Genomic DNA, 21377 nt, shown 5'->3' on the forward strand with positions numbered 1-21377 from the left:
AAAACAGGAGCAATACCAGAGATTAAAGTAAATTATTACTAAATCACAGATAAATATAAACAAACAAAACATAATCAAAGATTTGTTACATATATGTTTCTGTGTGTAATAACTCTTATACTGAAAAAAAATTAATTGGTACAAGATAGACAATAATTTATTATGTTTTTATAAAATGTACGTACTTCACAAACATGTAAAATTCTTTTTTTCCAAACAGCATTTCAGTAAATCTTTATTAAAATGCTGTTGGCAATAAAATATAAATTATAACACCCTTATATATCTAATTAAAAACAATTAATTACTACATATTTTTATTAGGAGTTAATTTACAAACAAGAATCATGTCTTTTAAATTTTTAGAAACTAACAAAAAAACACCTGACATGCTCATATTTGGTCAATGTGATTTTTAAACTTTATAACGTTGTTATAACAAATGGAAATTAAAAAAAATTAGTTAACACTGTTTAAAGTACCTTTCCCTTAATAAAAAGTTAATCGTGTTGTGTTCATTTATCGGTGGTAAATTGTAGGCTTTAAAAATATTATTAATTTATATTTCCATCCTCAAAAACTACTTGGAATCAGTTTTTCACAATATTAAACATTTGGGAAATGGTTCTTGTATTATTCTTATATTATTCAATTCTTATGTATTTATTCTTGTATTTGCAAGAAAATAACTTATTATGTATGAATGTCTATTACAATTGTTTACAATTCTGGAAGGATATATTTTGAAGAGATCACATGATAAAAGGCGATGTTACGCGATAAGTGGATATACTTGACGTTGCCCTTGATAAATTTTACTGATCTACTGAAGTTAGGGAGTGTAACTCATCCTTCACGTTGTCGGTAGTGGTGCAGCTAGTCTACCTAACATAACTGACCGCATTGGTGCGTGTGTGTAGTCATTCTCGTTAGAAGTCTTCAACAAGCAACAACAGAAAGAGGCAAGCGGCAAACGGTAAGTGTTAAAAAGATATAAAATTAAGTCATTATGTTTCAAAATTACTTAATAACTTATTGTTTTATACGTATTAAACCGCTTACGTTTTAAATAAAAATTTAATGTAAATTCTTTGTTAAATATGAACGACGGTTAGACGCTGCTACACTGATGTTACGTAACTGTCCCGTCGTCCGCTTTTTAAGTACATACAAATATTATTCTTTACTTATTATTAACCCATTGGTTTTATACATAAAGTTCTTGGTAATGTAAATGAAATGATACCATAAAATTTTTTCCTAGTTCATTTTTGCAGTGAAATTACCCAAAATGTGAAAGTGCTTAACATCTTACACAATTTGATATACCGGCGTTAATTGCATTTCTAAAATTTATTTTAAAATAAAATGTTATAGAATAGAATTATCATAGCTGTTTAAAAATTTAATGTACGATATTCTTTGTGTTGGAATATGGTATTTGAGTAATAACTTTGAAAAAAATTATTTTTTTTTCTAAACTAACATTTTCGCTAACAACTTTCTTAATTTATACTTTTATTAATTTCTCAATTTATTTTCAAATTTATCAATTTCCTTTAAATTGAGTCATTCGTATAGATTTTATTTGTTGTATTTGTTTTTTATCATTACGTAACGTTATGCCTTATATAACATGCTAAATATACCAAGAAATTAGCCATATAATGTCAATATAGGATCATAATTTTTTTTTAAATGGTAAAATATTTGGTTTAACCACAGCGTGTTGCGTAACAGACTTAATACCTAATTTTTAAATTTCTTTTGAAATTTAGGATGAGATCCCCGAAGACAAGTCAAAAATAAACTTGATTATTTAGAATAATAAATACATAAAGTAGAATAACTAATTTAAATTGATATATAATTTCAATCTTAATATACATATGAAATTATATGTATAATTAATTCATTAATTTCCTAATAGGTCAAGAATCATAAAAAATTGAATAGATTTATAATCATCATAGCCTGAAAATTAAAAAATTGTATATTTTTTTTACTTTGTAAAATATTATTTTTAATATTTTTAAAAACAAAATATGCCTCTATCTGGGCTGAGCTGTATATAAAACAAGTGGTCTTTCAGGTAAGGACTATATCTGGCGGAAAACTGCTGCTGAAAACCCGTTTTATAATGATTTGTAAATATTTATCTTTTGCAGTAATACTGCAGTAAATACAGTTTTTTTTTTGTTTTTTTTTTTTTTTAAATAAATTAGTATTGATGTCTTTTTCAATAAATTGTTACAATTTTATTGTAAAATATCTTACCAGAAATTTTAAACTACAGTTTTATGGAAATTGCCTTACATAATTCTCCAGTGGTATTTAAGTACCAGAAAGAACCTACTCGCTCATATACTCTTGCGTAATTCTGAAGTTGTGTGTATAAGCATTTTAAAATGTGAGCCCATTATAAATTTTACTTAGATGAAACCATTTCGTAAAAATTGGGAAAAATATGGATGGAAACAGGCATAGATTTTTTTTTAAATTTATCTTAATAAGCATAAAGTATTTTAGACTTTAAAGTTTAATTCTGTTAATAAAATTACGTTATAAAGTAATAAAAGGATGATGTTATTAAAATAAAATACGATATTTAAAGGCTTAAGATTTTGACCAAACGGCAGTGCCGTAAGTAAATATGAAGTGGTAAAAGTTAATAACTAAAATTTAAAAAAATTGAATCAGGCCTATTTTAAAATCTAGAACAAAGATTACACTTAAATATTTCTATCAAATGCTAATATTTTTATTATATTAAGATTTTAAATGTCAGAAATAATCTAAAGTAATCTGTATGAAAATTTCTAAATCGGTCACGGTTACATTTGAATAATGAAAATATCATTTGTAATTTAAGTTAAATGAGCAGTACTTTTCTGAAGCTCGGTAAAATAGTGTTTAATCTACTTTATTCGTTTTGATTACTAGAGCTAGGTATATAATTTGCTATCATTTTATTGTTATTTAGATTTTAGGAAAGCAGACTTTGTATGTACGTAGAAGTCTACTTATAAATGTTTTATTCGTTTATGTATTCTTTATTAAAAATGTACAGTTCATTAACTATATTTTTTTTTAAATTAAAATTTAAAAATCCATTATAGTTTTTATGAGTAAAACTGAATTAATTATATGTTAATTAAATGAAATACCTTCAATCTGCTTAGAAAGATAGGATTATAAATCTATCCCTAATACCTATTTATCTATTATTATCTAAAATCTATTTTACCGGTGAAATAATCGAAATTTTAAACTTTTCTGGTAATATTACATTTTCATATTTGAAAAAATCCATTTAATGTTGATTAAAAGAAAGTACAAATAGGCTTCTTCGACTATAAAACTTTGATGTATTAGAACAAATTTAATGTTTAGACTGTGATAGAGAACCCCTCCTCGATGACCTCTGTAGGGTGACTAGAAAAAATATTTTTTTTTAATACGATATTTCTTGTCTTTTTCTTTGTGTCTTATCACATTACACATAATAGTGTGGTATCTTTAAAAATATCTACATATATTACACGAATTATCAGATCTGTATATTTAAAGTTAAAAGCACAGTGCTCTTAATTCGATATCATCGGTTAATACTACAGGTATATTAATGTTTTTAAATTGTAAAAGATTGAAAACAGTATCATATGTTAAAATTTTAATAAATAGTATGAAATTTCATAAAAAATAAATCGTAAAATAATTCAATTCACTTAGTGAATTACAGATTAAATAAACTTTAAATAAATATCAACTTTTAAACGATTAAAGAATAATTGCATTCCTGTTCGTTTTACGTAATAATTAAGCTCATTCGGGCGTGGCGTAAGACTATTATTACTGTTCATATCTTTTACCTCCAAACTTGCAGGATTTTTAATCCGAGTTCACACCTTTAGATTTCACTAAGAGGGAAAATTCACATTTTGTGAATTTCTTCGTCCTTCGCCTTTGAATCCGTAGGCCGGCTATTATCTTTAATCGGATAAATGGAGAAAATCTAGTAACGAGATCTATTTGAGCTATACAAGTTAATTTATCTAATAATTTTGAAAGTCCCTTAAGCAAGATAAAGCGAGTGGTACATTTCGAATCGTTTCCACTAAGATTCAGTTTTTTTTAAAAATAGTATCTCTTACTCGATATCACATAGGCAAATTTGTATTTTGGTCACACAGTATTCATATTTTGAGAAGCAAACATCATATACAAAATTGAAATATTAAGCGAATATGTAATACATTTAGAAAAACCGCTGTGTAAAAAAGGAGACGAGATATTTTACTAAATTTCTATAAAACTATCCCTGTTGTAAACTAATATTCACATTTAACATTATGATATAAACACGGTTTCACGTTTTCTATCCCTAGGAATTACAAAAAAAAATAAATAAATAGAATTCGAATTGATGATGTTTGGTAATGGTATTTTTCACTAAACTCAAAAAATAAACTACTCGCGTTGAAATAAGGAATGAGCCCCTCCTATCAATGATACTTCCTAAATACGATCTAGAGAATATTGTCGTGTTAGTCGAACAAATAAACTATGGATTTACTGGTTTCATTAGTTAAATTTCAGTATCATTATTATTTTATATAATTTAACTTTTTTTCAAAAGAAAATGTCCTAATTTAAAGTTCCGAAGTTAAAAACAAGTCGTGCGGCCTAAGACATGAAGAAGAAGGCGTTCAATTCATTTACGTATTTTTTTCTTTAGGAATTTCAAAAATTCAAATTTTTTAGAACCGACAGTATTTTCATACGTTCCATTTATATAAAACTTCCATATATATATATATATGTTAGGTAAAGAAATACAATCTTACTCGGATTCGAATAAAAATAAAGTCTTTTAGTTTGGTAGTATAACTCGATTGCCAAATTCTTAATAAACCTGTTACCAATCGAAAGTTTAGTAAGAATTTTCCGAACGAACATTATTATTATTATTATTATCGTTCTCTCAATTATTAATTAATTTCTAACAAAGCTATTATCTCTAACTTCGACTTTACGTATGCTAAGTTAATAAAATAATAAGTTAAATAATAAATAAGTTAATTAAGTTTATAATTTATTAATCTCGTGGTTTGGCGGATTTATATATATACACACACACACATACGAGTATTTATATATATATATATTTGTTTTTCAGTTATTAAAAAGTTAGTTTTTCCGCCATTTTGGGGCTCTTATACTTGATTTACAAAATTGATATTTATATATTTTATGCATTTTGATAAAACCTTACTACATTAGTGCGTTTGAAACTTGATAAATTACATCGTTATTTTATAATGATTATTACTAAGTTTTCATTTTGGTGGCCGTTTTGAGGTGAACCTGACGGCCCATCGCGGCCATTCGTGTATTTTAGGAATCCTCTAACGATGCTTAATCCGAAATCAAAATCCAAGACAAAAAATCTCTTTCAGCGTGCCGGAAGGTGGTGGTATATTTCACCGTTGCTAAGTAAGGGATGAAAAATATTTCCACCTGAAAGTTAAGAAAAACTTAAAATTTAATCAATACGACAATGGTTGCATGTGAAAAACATACGACAAAACATACATCTTCTTACAATTCCAGCAATATTTTAGTCAACCCTTGCTGTAAGGATTGATCATATCAAATATTATTTCAGACAAAAGTTTTAGGTAATGTTTAGAGGACTAACAGACCACTTTAAACCGATTCGACACTGTGCCTATTAAGGGAGGTATAATGTTTTTTGTCTTCGAAACCCCATTTTTTCCACCCCCTGGTCCAATGGTTGGTGATATAAAAAACTTTACTTAGATAAGTTTTAGGTCCTTATTCAAAGAATAGTAGGAACTTTAAACGAATTCGATATTTTACTTAATAACAAAATTATAGCGATATTTTATTTTTTTCGGAAAAGCCCCCCTGATTTTCAACAAAAAAATTATTTCTCAGGAACGGGTAAACCTACTTAATTTAAATTTGGCAATTCAAATTAAAATTAAGATAATGTTAAAACGGATTTTAACATTTTGTTAAAATGTGACAATCGATTTATTGCAAACAATTAAGCCGGCAGTACTCTTGCGCACCATAATCCAAGGTGATAATTTTTATTAATTTACTATTATTATTTATTTTTAATAATTTTTATTACATTTAGTGGAGGAAGTAAAAACGGGAAAAATTATCAGCTTGCATTACGGTGCGCATGCGTACTGCCGGGTTAATTGCAATAACTCGATTGTTTGTCAACGGACATTTACAAATGAGGTGTCATTTTGATCAAAATAAAAGGCTTAATAAATTTTGTAAAATAAAAATTTTATCAAACAAATAATTATAAAGATATTGAAGATTAAAAAATTAAGATGGCCGCCACTTTGAAATTTTTGAAGGTGACGTTTTCAAAATGTTTTGTTTTGTAAACCAAAACTTAGCATGTCTTAGATTTGCCAAATATAATTAAAGTAGGTTTATCCGTTCTTAAGAAATAATTTTTTTTCTTTTGAAAACCATAAAATGATGTCCAGAAGGAAAATAAAGAGCATACGACTTTTGTTCATTTTGGTGTCTTGAATCACTTCCTGAAGTTCGGCTACACGTCCCGGAACATTCTCTCTCTCTCTCTCTCTCTCTCTCTCTCTCTCTCTGTGTGTGTGTGTGTGTGTGTGTGTACACCCCAAAAAATGTATTAATCTTTATTTATGCAGTAAATGTAGTGTCAACTTATCGACTTAAATTTTATAATTTAATGCGCCTTTTATTACAGAAGTTGAAAAAATGGTTTGAAGGGATTATAGTCACACTAAAATGTCCTAGACTGTATTACGAATATGACGTAATACATACATTTCATTTTAGTTAAGTAAAACCAATTCTTTCTTGTCGGTAAGTTTTTTACTTTTATTGCTGTAGGACAGAGTCCACTTCACCTAAAACTCTGAGTTTATCAAACTATTTAGATTATTATTATATTAGTTGTAAATAGTTTTTCCCACATCTTATAAAAAATTATAAACTATTTTTTGTATAGTTGTATAATAAAACTACTTCACACACAATTTCTGTGGAGAATGTAGAATACTTTCATTTCTTTTCGTTCAATATGAAGCATATTTACTGTTAACTGTAATAAATAAATAGTATATTATTTTATGAATATAACTTTTGGTAAATTTTAATCTCTAGAAAATAATACTTCCTTCCAAAGTTTGTTGAAATTATTTGAAAACTATCATTTCTTTCATAAAAAAGACACGCATGTACAGTTTTTATTCATAACTCGCTTCACTTAGATGATATTGAACATTTTTATTAATCTAAGTTCAGTCGATTTTTAAAACTGAATTGTATTAAAAGCATCATAAATAACATTGTAAAGTTATGGGTTACGCAACAAAAGATCGATTTAATACTCTACCAAACTAAAATGAAGTGTCACTATAATGTAACAGCATTACTTCTGTATGTAATAACATACATCGGGTTGTATTATTACATTCAATAAAAAAAAAAACATGTTCATAAACTGTTTCTTCTTTTTTTTATATATAAAATATATCAGAACATCATCTATATTAAAAAATAGTAGTTACAATATTGGTAACCATTTGGACTTCGTAGATTAAAACATTATTTTTATATATTACATACGAAGTGGCAATTTATTTATGTAAGAAAAGACAAGTATTTATTAAAATCTATACCTTATTTAAAACAAGTTATTCCTTGATACGGTATAAAATAACACTTTCTAAATATCTGCCATTTTTATTTTTCGATATTGAGATTATTTACCATCATTTATTTGCGAAACATTATTATTCCTAACCTGTTTGTTAAACACCGACTGTGAATGAATTTAATTGTGGATGAATTGTGACTGCGAATTTCTATTATTTTAAAACTATAATTGCTCAGAATATTGTCATTTATGCCTACACGTCTACCACGTTAATCGAAATTTTTACTTAAACTACTTTGTGTATAATTCTGTTGCGTTCTTATACGTCTATAAATTTGCAATCGTAAAACAAAATCTTTTTACTTCCTTGTACGAAGTAAAGGAAGTATTATGATCGCGAAAAATATCGGTTTTCATATTTCAACGGAAATATCCATTTTGACCAGTTTCGGCGTGACGCCTGTACGTACGTACATATCTCGCGTAACTCAAAAACTATTAGCCGTAGGATGTTGACATTTTTTGGATTTAGGACTGTTGTAACATCTAGTTTTGCACCTTTCCTTTTGATTGTAATCGACTGAACCAAAAGTGTCCAAAAAAGCTCAAAATCCAAAAGAATTTGGATTTTAGACTTTTCTTAACTGCAGTAATAAGCCTTCAATGAGAGCTTTTCAACGATTATCATAAGTGGTACTTATTTTCATTGGTTCCAGTGTTATAGCCAAATAAAATTTTAATTAATGAAATATTTGGATCTTATAAGGGGAAGCCACATCGGTTCGAATCAGACTTCATCTCCTTTTTTTAACTTTTTTTTTTTTTTATTTAAATATATTGATTTATTAATAATTATTAACCTTTGATTGTAAAAAATGTTTTAAATTGTATAAATATTTGATGTTAATAACTAATATTTTAGCCATTTTGTAACTGTCCACTTTATTAAAGAACTGGAGGATCGTATCTGACTTTCAAATGAAATAAGTTTAAATGAGGTGCAGCAAAAAATGTGTATATGTAACTTAATAGGCGTACACGGAAGTCACGTGGTGTCCACACCAGATTTTTTCAGTTAGCAGCTTTCAGAAATTCGTCTGGTCTACGTCTTTTTGCTGTTTTCTTAAATTTTTCACAATTATAATTATTTAATAGAAATACAACACTTAATGCAGATATAAATTCGAAACTCCACATTAATTTCTGTTCCTACTTTTTTCGAATATACGTATATAGTGTGAGTATGTGTACACCTTTATTCACATTTTAACGTCAGAATAATAAAGTCTGATAACTATAACAAGGAAGACAAAACATCTATTCATTTCATTTAAAATTATAGACTTTTAAAACGACAAACCAATCGATTAAAGACATTTGCATGAGAAAAATGTGGAAAAGTTACGAACTTAGTTATTACAAGCAATGTATTCATAAAATTTAGTTCGGTCTGTCCTTTCAGAATTTTATAAAATTTAAATAATTTTCATCGCCGACAGTTATGGACAAAAACATACCAAACATTATCCCTTTTTTAAATAAATTATGTACAAATTAAGTGAAAATTGTTATTACCCTGAGAATTCATACGAAGCATGACACGGACATCTTAGTAGCTTGTTACATAATAATCATTTATTACTTTTATTTTTCGGAGCTTTATTAACTCGTTTCTTTCTATTTATGTACACCTTGAAACGTTTAATTAATACATGATGTGCCTTCTAAATATTCCTTAAGCGTAATCAAATATTTTATTAGTCTAATCATATATTTCATAAATGGTGATGTAAAAATTTATAAATAATAAATATCAAAAGTGATAATATTAATTAACAATATAATGATTATTTTTCTACCATTTTTTTCTTTATTCAGTTAAACTGAAGAGAAAGCTTTCCTTTAACTTGATATTTCAATTCTTCCTGGTTTTTTCCTCTTGGTGTCTTAATTCTGGATTTACGTGGTTCATTTTGTCGTAGACCAATTTAAATAAATTTTTATGAGTATTCTTTGACCCGCAACGGGAAAATTGTGTTTTCTTAAAATCCCCATCGATCACGTTAATCAGAAAAATAGTAGAGAACTTTTAATACTATGAAGATTTTTTAATATTAATTCCTATAAGAAAAACTACTGACGGCGTAAAAAGGTACAGAACTTTTGTAAGTAGTCTGTTAGTAGATTACGTAATATGAACTTAATATCTTTCTGATATTGATTCTGAACGTTTTTAATTTTTTTATTCAGAAAACTTACATAACCTAATTGGAAAACTACTGTGAAACCAGTTTGTTTGCTTTGATTGTTGTTTGGAAATTACTATTTTTTAAAAAATTCCGACAGTAAGCCAAACATATTTTAATGCGTTCTGACGAAAAAAAGTAACCTTTTGATTTTTTTTTAAATATTTTCTATAAACTCGATAACTATTACACACAATTATTAACAAATGTGTCGTATATCAACTTAGTAGTACCTCTGAAAAAAAACCATTATCTAATTATTTTTATTTTCCTTTATGTAAAATTTAATGAGGGTGCTTTTCTATCTTATAAGAATACAGAACTTTTGAGCTAATTAACCTAGAAAAACTTTCTTTAATACCGATTGCTGTGTGCGAAGTGTTTCCATAACTACTAGTTATATAACAGTTTACCGCAGTTTGCCAATCGCTTAGCGTTGTGTAATTATTTATTAATTCTTTGCAATTAATGTATTGCTGATCATACTAATACGAATAAAGTTATGCGTAAGAAATTATTCTATATTATCGAAGAATTTAAAATAATGAGGTTTTATTTGTCGCAGTTGCAATAATACACTTTTATTTAATTATCGCAAGTAGTTTTCCGGTTCGGTATTCGGATAATTTATGTGAGGGTTACGCACGTGTTCAGCGAAAACATAAATTAGGCCGTGCTTAGTTAAATACAAATTTGAGTATTTGGCTTATTTATAATAATACTATAAATATATTAAAAAATTATCTTATTTTTAAACATGATAAATCCTATATTGTAACAATACCGGTATAGCGGGCCTGAGTAACGGATTCCTACCAATTATATGAAAGTAATATAAAGAATAATAATTGCAGAATCCAGAAAGGGACAAAAAGGACAACCCTGTTTGTAAAGTGTAGGTCCGATCGTCTTTTGTTATACTGCCCGCTAACCTGTTGTACGATGAGAAGAGACCAGGTTTGGAATTCACGGGAACAAAAACCTCCGTCAACTGTTCTCACGCTTCGACTTGGGTCCGGTACGGTAGGTGATAAAGTTAACAGTATAAATAAGACCAGCTAAAAAAAGAGTTCTATTAGAACTAGTCTGCGAGGCGTTACGACGTAAGTTCCGCAAGGGCAGTTCTGCGAAGAGAGGCTGCGAGTTGTGTGGAGTCGTGTGGGTTCAGCGGAGTTCTGCGAACCGGTCCAGCGAGAGAGTCACAGGTGTGAGTCTGCGAGACGTCAGTCCAGCAAGGAGAATATCCAGTTCTACATGATTAAGGTGATGCCAAGAGTAATTCCAGTAAACAAGAAATACTATCGGTAGGTTACACTAAAATTATAAGTGTATAAGTGAAACAAATAATGCAATAAACTTCATTCATAAATTGTAAGGGTGGTTAGCCAGGGTATTTGCAAGTGAACTTTCTAGAATCGTTTGTTAATATAAGATTAATGTTAAAAAGGGTTAAGACTAGCGGTTTCTTTTGTTAATTAGTTTGAATTCTAGTTTTGTATTTATCTACCTGTAATAAATTCCGGACGATTATTTATTTTGTACTCTTGTCTATATGTAATCTGTATTTATTATTTACTATTAACTTTTTATCACTATTTGATGTGTATTATTTTGGTTGTTGTTCTTTGTTGATTACGTCCTGTTTTTATGTCATACTTACCGTTTTAATCATGTACTTTGTTGTTTGATTTGTTGTTACTGACATGTAATATTATTACCGTTTACTACTATTATCCTGATTATTTTTCTGGTTGTAATTATTATATTAATATTTGTGTTCATTAATTGTTTTATTATTGTCAATTATTATTGTTATTATTATCACTATTGTTAATATTATTAATGTGTTTGGTTGTAATTATGAAATTGTATACCAATAAACTCTAATTATATAAATATTCTAAATTGTTAACCTCTCAATATCCTGATCGAGCCGCGAACCAAACGCGACAATGTTATATAACAAAGTCCACTGTAACAAAAAAAATGAATTAAAAACATTTTTTTATTATTACTGTCCTGGTTCAGGAAATTGCAACAAAAAATCATTAAAAATAAGAAACAAACCCAAGATTATGAAGATATTTGCATTCACATTAAAAAAAATATATATATGTATAAAATGAAGTTTTATGAACTATATGCTTTACTTCCCTTATACAATTGTTTTCTTTTCATGCTAGAATTGAATAAAAGAAGCAATCTGAATATGTTGAAATTATTTCAAAATAATATCGATTTCTGGGAAAAATGGCAAATTTAATTTTTAAAGCTTTAAAATGATATTCAAATTTTATGAAAAAATTAGTTGTTAAAACTTTATTATATTTGTTCTTATCTCACGCCTAGAACAATCATTTTCAGTTTTTTTTCTTTGTATCTAAGTCCCATAATATAAAGATTATTAGTTAGTTGTAGAAAATATAATAATTATAAAAAAATAAAAGTATTTTAATAAATTACAGTAAATCTATTTCCAACCTGACGAAGTTTAAAGAAAATTTATATCTCCGTACTTCATTCAACTCGCTAATGTATGTAAAATAAGGATTTGAAAATCGTCAGTTTTTATTTAACCTTTACAAACAGAAGTATTTTTATAACTAACAAGCTTGATATAAGTTTTTTAATTTATAAATACTTATTTGGAATTCAATAGCGGTAAATTATATTCTCAGCTTTAAATTTGTAGATTTTTGTATTTTTTTTTTAATTCTGATGTTTTATAAAATTAATTATATTTATTTGTAATAAGAAAACTTAAGGTCAAGTCCAACACTTCTTCCTTCCAAGGTCAACTCCCTTCTCTCAAGGTCCGATCCACGATCCCGTATAACATGGTCATGAGGGTTCCAGTTGCCTCTACTCCCCTGGGAGGCCATGCCAGACCCGGCTATGCCGTTCCTGACAGCACCCCCCAGTGGCTGGTTCTCGGTCTTTTATTAAGCGCCTGCCTCTAATCTGGGGACCCAGATCGGGTCTCGGTTTTTCTTTTCCCCACCTAAAGACCCTAGGAGTCCCTTTTCAATCATTGAAGGTGGAACGCCAGAGCATCCCACCCCTCCTGAACGGGGCTGTCCTCCTCCCTGCCCTAACGCTAACATCCCTCACCCATCTTCCAGGATCTTCTTTCGGATGACCTATTACCTTACTGACTATTGACCAGTTCCGCTCACCATGAAGCATTACTTTTACTATATTATCTGCAGTAGCCTCTCCCAACCACGTCCGCACCATCATCCTGTCTTCCTCCCATCTTGGGCACTGGAAGACAGTATGTTCTACGGTATCCCGTTCTCCTTAATATTGGCAGCTTACGGACGATCGTCTTCTCTTGCTGGATAGGTAGTTATTAAAGCTACCACGCCCCGATAAAAATTGGGTTAGCTCAAACGTGAGTTCCCCGTGCTCACGTCTGATACCCTGATATCGGGTATTAACTTCTTCGTTCAAAGACCCACCTCTGATCCAGTCCATCTCTCCTGCCAACGCTCTGTCGTCTCCTTCCTGGCCATGTTCTTTGTCATCCCTTCTCTTCTTCGCACGCGTTCTTCCGCCAAGGGCTTCATAGAGGGGAGAGAGGCAATCACCACAACTGCCTCTCTAAAGTCGTTTCAAAATCCAAAACGTTAAAACTTAAAAATGATTCTTTGGACAACCCCTTTTCTTCATAGCAGATAACATTTTGAATTCTTTCAAAACTAGCTCGCAGAAATCTGATTTGGGCTACAAACTTAATGTTTTTGGGTCCATTGAAACAGCTCGCACCTGGTAGTGTTCGCAAAAATCTAATTTTGGCTTTTTAACATCTCACTCTTCAAGTTACAACATGAAAACCTTAAAAACGTCCCCAAAACCCCAGTTTCTGCCTCTAACTCCGGCTCCTGTGAACCGATTCGCTTAAATACCAATAGGGTTCCATTTCTTCTAGGTTTATGTCATCTTACCAAGTTATATCAAAATTGGTTAAAAGCTGCGCCCTGTAGAACGAAAAAATCTGAAAATGTACCAACTTCCGCTCCAACTTTGGTTCATCCTAACCGATTCGCTTGAATATCAATAGGGTTCTTCTATACCCATTAGGTTTACACCAGTCCACCAAGTTTTGTCAAAATCGTTTAAGATTTGCATCTGGTAGAGTGGACGAAAAATTTTTATATATAATACATATGTAATAAACTTTACAGAATCGTATTCAAGAGACTTCAAAGCACAAAGAAAAGTTGCTCCCCCATCCTCAGATACCCCCTTTGAAAAACTCACCGGGGGCAGAGTAGACATTTTTACAAGTTCGTTGGAAATCCCTTAAAAATTCATTTAAATATGAATCCATTTATCATGAATCCAGCATCTGTTGCAGTTCCAACCAGAATAAACGGAATATAGAGGAGTTAATTGCTGTTGGACTTTCTCTCCTTCAAATCGATTATAGATATTTAACATATCTGTTTATCGTACCTACGGGACAGATTGTATATATATTTAATTATTATTCCTAATTTGTACATAAAAATCTGTTCAACTAATGAACAATAAGAACCCCTCCCCCCTCCATAGACCAATGAGATGAGAATGATAATGTATGACATGTAAATGAGGTATACTCTTATACAGACTCAGGTCGACCATTCCTGAGACGTGTGGTTAATTGAACCCCAACTACCAAAGTATATCGATATCCATTGCCTAGTATACAAATCCATCTAAAAGCGAATAACTTTTACTACGATTTGAACATTCGAACCTTCGACTTCGAAAATCAGCTGTTGTGACTCGTTGTCACAAATCAATGACGAGTTAATCACCGAATTGGTCAAAATGTTAAAAAAGTAAGAGTGACATTAATACTGAAAAGCGATATTTCTGAATATATTTAAAAAACATTTTTTTTCTTCTGTCTGTTAGTATGAAAAAAGAAACTAATTTTTTAGTGGATCGAATTACATCAGATACGAATATACCTAACTTTATTCAACGTGTATACAGATTATTTAAGTTACGGAATTAAAAATTTCTTCTTGTAATTTATTTTTCCATCACTATGTTAAAAAATAAATAAAGTAAATAATATATTGTTTGTTTGTAGTAATGTTAATTTTATTCATTACGAATCAGATGAAGTATGACAGAAATACGGATAAAACGATAAAACTTCCTACAGAACTTTACACAAAATAATAAATTTGATCAGATGTGTTGGTTATGATGCTTTTACAGGATTTTTTTACCTACAACCATTAAAAGAAAAAACTAAACGGGCTCATTTATTAGAAGCAACAGTTATTAAAAATCAATTTTCAGTTTCCTCGTCCAGTATAAATAGTACAATGAAGAGTCATACAATCGATTATTCTAAACTGTACTGGTTCTTCGTGCTTAATTTTATCATTAATTTTAAAAGTAATGATTATTATACATTTAATATTTTTGCATAAGCTAAAAAAAAATCTAAGAAATGTTTTAACGAGCTGTATAATTTCCGTTTACATTCACAAACGTTGCTGCGTTTTTTAATTATACGTTTATGCGTGATTAATTTATTGATATAATTACGTATTTTATCCACAAACTTACATAATCAGTTATAAGAAAGAGTTGAGATAATGATTAAATTATTATTGAACAACACTTTTTAGACTTTTAAATTTAAGTAATTTTAACCACGTCGGTGGTTAAAATATTATGTTTATAACAGCAAATCGTTATCCTCTTGTTGATCAATATTTCTGAGTTTACGTTAGCTAATTTTGTATTATTTTTCATAAAAATTTTTTATTTCTTTCAATCTCATCAATTTATAACTATCCTACATTTTACTTATTCACTTCATATTTTAAAGATTTAACCTATTATTTTTATTTATCATCGCAAGCTCTGACTCAATAAATATTTTTGTTCATATAGTACGTTTTTCTGTAGATTGCTTGGATAGCCCCCGCTTAATCTAAGAGCGATGTATACTCAATATATTTGAATCTCGTAGATTTTGATAGTTACTTGTAATTTCGATAATATTTACTACATCAGAAAAAAATGTTTACAATATGAATTTGATTAAACTAAGTCAAAAAATATGTTCTTGAATACCATCGAGGACTTTCCTATTTCATATATAGAGTTATTCCACTTCAAATTGCTGTAAAAGCTAGAACTCAAATCTAACAGGGAAATTATTTTAACTCCAGTAAAATCATTTACTAAATGTGGTTACAAGTATGCTTTTGATACCAAAGAAAAGTAGGTTTTATTAAAGAAAATAACACTAGCACAAGCTTATCTAATCACACATCTCACATCACACATTTCAAGAATGGTCCAACTGAGACTGTACAAGACTACACTTGATTTACACTCATTCATATCATCCTCAGAAGTATTATCTGAAAGATAATTACCGGAAACTAAACAGGAAAAAGAAAGCTTATTCGATCAATCATGGTTATTTATGTGAATGTATTATTCGAATCTATAATAACTTAAGTGTGGGTTTTCTAATATCACAATACCTATTTCATCTAGCACCGAAAATGGATGGTACTTTATTAAAAAAATTTCCTAATCTTGCACTGATGAATGGTACTATTGCATTCAGTAGAAAATTAAACCTAATTTTAGAATCTTTTTCTGATAAATATCAAATTTATATATATATATATATATATATATATCCATTTATTATATATTAAAAGATTTTCCATAAATGAAAGAAAGGAACAAACAAGCAAAAATAAGTTTTTGTCACTGCTGGCCATTTAAGCTAATAAGAAAGACTAGAATTTAGGATGTGGTAAATTAGAATTCAGATATGTTGGTTATTTAAAAATGATTATCATGCATTTCTGTATTTTATGAACTCCTAAAGTTGTTGTCCCTTTTTGTGTTTGTATAGAATAGCAAAGTTGTTTTAAATAGTGAATTTTTAATTTTCTGCTATTAGATGGTTAGCAAATATTGACTCAATGATGATATACAATGCATTTTCTGTATTCATTGTATCTTTAAAGTTTTATTCTTTTTCCCAATATTGTGCAATTGCAAAAATCAATTTGTTCATTCCAGAGTCCTTGCATCTATTTGGTTATTCTTTTTTATGTCACTGTGTTACTGAAATTTTGTAACCAAATCAAATTTTTTAGGAAGCATTAAATAACTGTTAGTTCATTACTGCACAAAAATATTTTTACAAAGACAATGTTTTTGCATACGTATGTGTTATTTTTTGAGGTTTATTTTTTTATGTTTTCACTTCTAGTAAAGGGAGTTTAAGATTTTTTGAACACAGATTTTATGATTTGCTAAATCACAAAAACATAATAACATCGGAATAATACCTGTTTTCTGTAGTCAATCTTCAAGTAAGTGCATTAGTGATTTTCCTTTGCCACTGATTTTCTACTGAACTAAAACTAAATTACAGTTAATTATCTCATCATATCAGAAAGATTTGTTGGAGGCAGAAAGTTTCGTATAGTTTTTATCTTAGGTCCCAGGAGACACTTTTATATACAGCCATATTCCCAAGAAGAGTCCTGTATGAGATTTTTTGATTATTTTAAACATGGGTTGCCGAGGATGGTTTTTATTAATATCATTAATTCAGGTACTTAACTAATTTATATAAGAACAATAATTGTAATTCCTTTTGTTACTTATATGTTAACTCTTAAATATTAATGACATTTTTGTTTACGATACTGTTGAATGAAAATATCAACACTCACATAGTGTATGAATAAAATAGAAAGGTTTTTTACTTTAAAAAACTTTGTACGAGTATTTTATTATAATAAAAATATTATTATAAAAGTTTGTATTTGTATTATTTTGTATTGTATTGTTTGTATTTATTTATTACTTTTGTATTTTATTATAATTACAATATTATTATACAACAAATTCAAGTTTGTTACTTTGGGTCACTGTGTTTCTGAAATTTTGTAACCAAATTCAATTTTTTTAGGAAGCTAGAAAAGAGTCTAAGAACATAATCCATAATCTTAAGATTATGTAGATGGTTTAACTGGTGACCAATATCTGGCTCTTTACGGCCAATTGGAAAATTCAGTGTGTACCATTCCAAACAGATTTCGACCTCAGGATGTCTTTTTATTAACCCTTAGAAAACATTCATGTAATATATGGTTAAATGTTTTGTAATTATTATATTGCATTAATGTTAGAAGATAATTATTAATTAAAAATGTATGACAATTTTGTAACACTAGCGATTTATTGATTCAATTGTGAAAAATATATTAACTTCCTGTTTTAATTCCTACTACTTAAAGCTAATTTTCCCAGATTTATAACTCCTACTACTTAAAGCTAATTTTCCCAGTTTTATAACTCCTGTCTTCCAAACTAACAACTGTAAAAGTATCTCTCACATTATGATAGCATCATGAATCTGATGACATTAAACTATGACCCACAACTTAGTAACACAGAATTCTTGCTTCTTGATCCCAGGATCATGATTCCTGATATTTATTGAGAAATGGTGCTTTATTCTTAAGTGTGTTACCTTTTGTAGTTCAAGAATTTCCCCTCTAGTTAAGTTAAGTTAAGTTAAGTTTTGTGTTATAAATAACACTGAAATAACTAGAAATCTTGGATTTATTTTCTAAAAAAATTTTATCTTAAAAAAACTTATTTCATAAAATTGATGATTGTTATTAAATATTAAATCTTTTCTGATTATCTGCTGTGAAAAATGTTTTAAAAGAAGGTACTAGTTTTTATTATAATTAATACTGTACCATTAAAATTAGCTTCTTGTAAAAATGTTTAGTCAAATCTAAATGGGTCAAAATCATTGTGTGGTTGAGCACTGAATCCCACTATTCAGTTTTTATTTTGAAGTATTTTAGCTTTTAACCCAGAGATTTCAGTTTCAAATCATAAAAGTTTTAATTTATTACCTGCCTGGTGGAATCTAATTCTAAATTAGAAACAAAATAATTCTGCCCCAGATTAATTTTTTTTTTCGGATGAGATATTAATATGTCATATGTTTTAATTATCTAGAAAATTTAACATTTTTTTCTTGAACTTTTGATTTCAGGTTACATTAGTCGAAAGCAGACATGGTTGCTGCGACAGAGCGAACGCCGTTGCGCAAGGCTGAGGGTGGTGGACCACCATATATGTTTATGACTAATCCTAATAGATTGTACAGAAAACAGATACATCAATTTCAGTGTTTAATATGTGTTATATTCCTGTGAGTAAAACTTTCTATTTACAATTTCATATATTTTTTTTATTTTCTAAATAATAATGATTAAGATAATAATAGTTTAAGTAGTAAACATCAGTCATAGATTAACATTGATGTATAAATTCTGTATCACACATTGTTAATCAAAATTACATTCTTTGTATATATTACTTAATAACAAAAGGAATAGGCAATTCTCCATTTTCTTTTCTTCCATTGTGATGAAAGAAGCCTTATATTCTCAAGATAGTATAAATGTGATTATTTATATAGAACCCATAAAAGTCTTTATCCAAAACTCAATTTTTCAGGTAATTGTATAATTTACAGTATTTGAAATCTCAGGTACTGATATTTATCAGTACTTGATAATTGAATGATATTTGCAACAGCTATTTATTCCTTTTTAGTCATCAATAGGGATTTTTTTACTAAAAAATTAATAGAGTTTAGGGAAGGACATGGGGTTGTAGACACAGACAGAATTATAAGTTACAGAGTGAATTTATAGAATTCATAATTTATCAAGTTTTTTCAACCACAATAACGAAGAGTGAAAAGAGTGGCCATTTTTAACGGTTTTTTGGCTTTTTTGTCGTAACTAATTAATGAAATTTTAAATTTAAGGACTCAGATTATAGGTACTTCAGATGCCTACTACTTTTATGTAGATCATTTTTGCCTACGAAGTTTACCTTGGCCTACAAAATTGAAAAAACCAATTTTCACCACCTTTGAACGGCATTTTGTCTAGTTAGCGAAAATTTTGTCCAGTCTCTTATAAACAAATTATCCTAATTTACAACTCCACATAAGGAAAGTCTCTAAACTCCACTAATTTTCTTCAAAGATCGACCTTCCTCCCACTGACTAGACTATTTATTAACAGTGTTATATTTTGTTTTTGTTATTTAACGTTTTATATTTTGTTATATTAAAGACACAAACTCAGTTTGATTTGTGTATTTGCATTATTTTCCTGTAGAAATAGTACATTTTTTCAGCACGTGGGGTAAATTAATTTGCTGTTTTACACTTTCTGGCCCAGTATTTCTTGTGCCGTCGATAAATGTGAAACTCCTGAAAGTAAGTGAAACCTCTTACCCCTACTTTCCTTTATAAGCTTGGCAAGTGATTCTTCTTCTTGAGACTTCTTACATGATGAACCATGTAACCATTACATAGTAATATAGTGATGATGCTCACCCCCTACTACGTAGAAGCATTTTACACATACAGTGCACTTACAATATTAGTCAAACTTAACGTTTCAGATGTAAACTAAACACTCATATTTATTTAAATTCAATTTTCAATAAAGGCAAATAAAATTTTGTTTAAGAGAAAAAGATTTTATCAACTGACTACAATGCTTTATAATTTGTAAGAAAGTCCAGTTTATATAGTTATGTTATATATACATTATATGTATCATAAATTGTACTTAACTATATTTTACTATCAATATTTTAATTAATTTGGTCTGCCCTTCTAAAAATAAGCTATAACACAGTTTCTGTAAGGAATTTACAATCTTTACTTCTTGAATTATACAAAATGTTGTTACATATGTAGTGTCTAATGAAGTTGATCATAAAGTAATAATTTTTTTTCTGGGGGGAAGGAACTGATCATTAACCCTTAAAATCTTTTACCTAACTTAGATTACATGTATCTGTTGAAGGTGGTTTAAGTAAAGGTACTTCACTTATTCTAAAGTCATTCTAAAATTCAAATGAATCTTTGAAGACCAAATTGATCTACTTATTTCTTTCAGTCATAGTCCTCAAATCACTAACTAACATTCTGGTAGTTATTGACTGTATCACCATTAAATTTGGAATTGTAATGGTATCAAAATGATGAATCAATAGTTATGATTGGTACATGGGATTTAAAAATGTGTTTATTTTTTGTACTCTGCTTGAGTAATATTTGAATTATCAATTTGTTGTTTATTCCAGGTTGCTGTTTGTTACAGCTGTAACAATTACGATATTACAATCAGTTGAAAATGATGTTATAGATAAAAATTTAGATAACTCATCAGTTTATCCATTATTATCTCAGTCTTGGCCACTTAAAGGTAGGGTGTATAGTTTTTTGTTTATTTCTATAATTTTTTTGATACTTCATAGACATTATTATTTTGATATTTAGTCTATATTGTTTAAGAATCTTTGTTTTGTGCTATTTAATAATTATAGATGCCAAATAT

General features: G+C 28.6%; 1 protein-coding gene across 1 annotated transcript in view; it reads left to right on the top strand.

Annotated features, from left to right (window-relative positions):
* Nucleotides 1-839: 839 nt before the first annotated feature.
* LOC142321606 (uncharacterized) overlaps nt 840-21377 on the top strand; it is a 69174-nt gene continuing 48636 nt past the window's right edge. The window contains exons 1-3 of the mRNA XM_075359831.1: nt 840-976; nt 19004-19162; nt 21124-21245. Coding sequence (XP_075215946.1) covers nt 19026-19162; nt 21124-21245 — 259 coding nt within the window. The 5' untranslated portion in view covers nt 840-976; nt 19004-19025. The remainder of the gene's footprint in view (nt 977-19003; nt 19163-21123; nt 21246-21377) is intronic.

Source organism: Lycorma delicatula, chromosome 3 (assembly GCF_047948215.1).
Source record: "Lycorma delicatula isolate Av1 chromosome 3, ASM4794821v1, whole genome shotgun sequence".
NCBI lineage: Eukaryota > Metazoa > Arthropoda > Insecta > Hemiptera > Fulgoridae > Lycorma > Lycorma delicatula.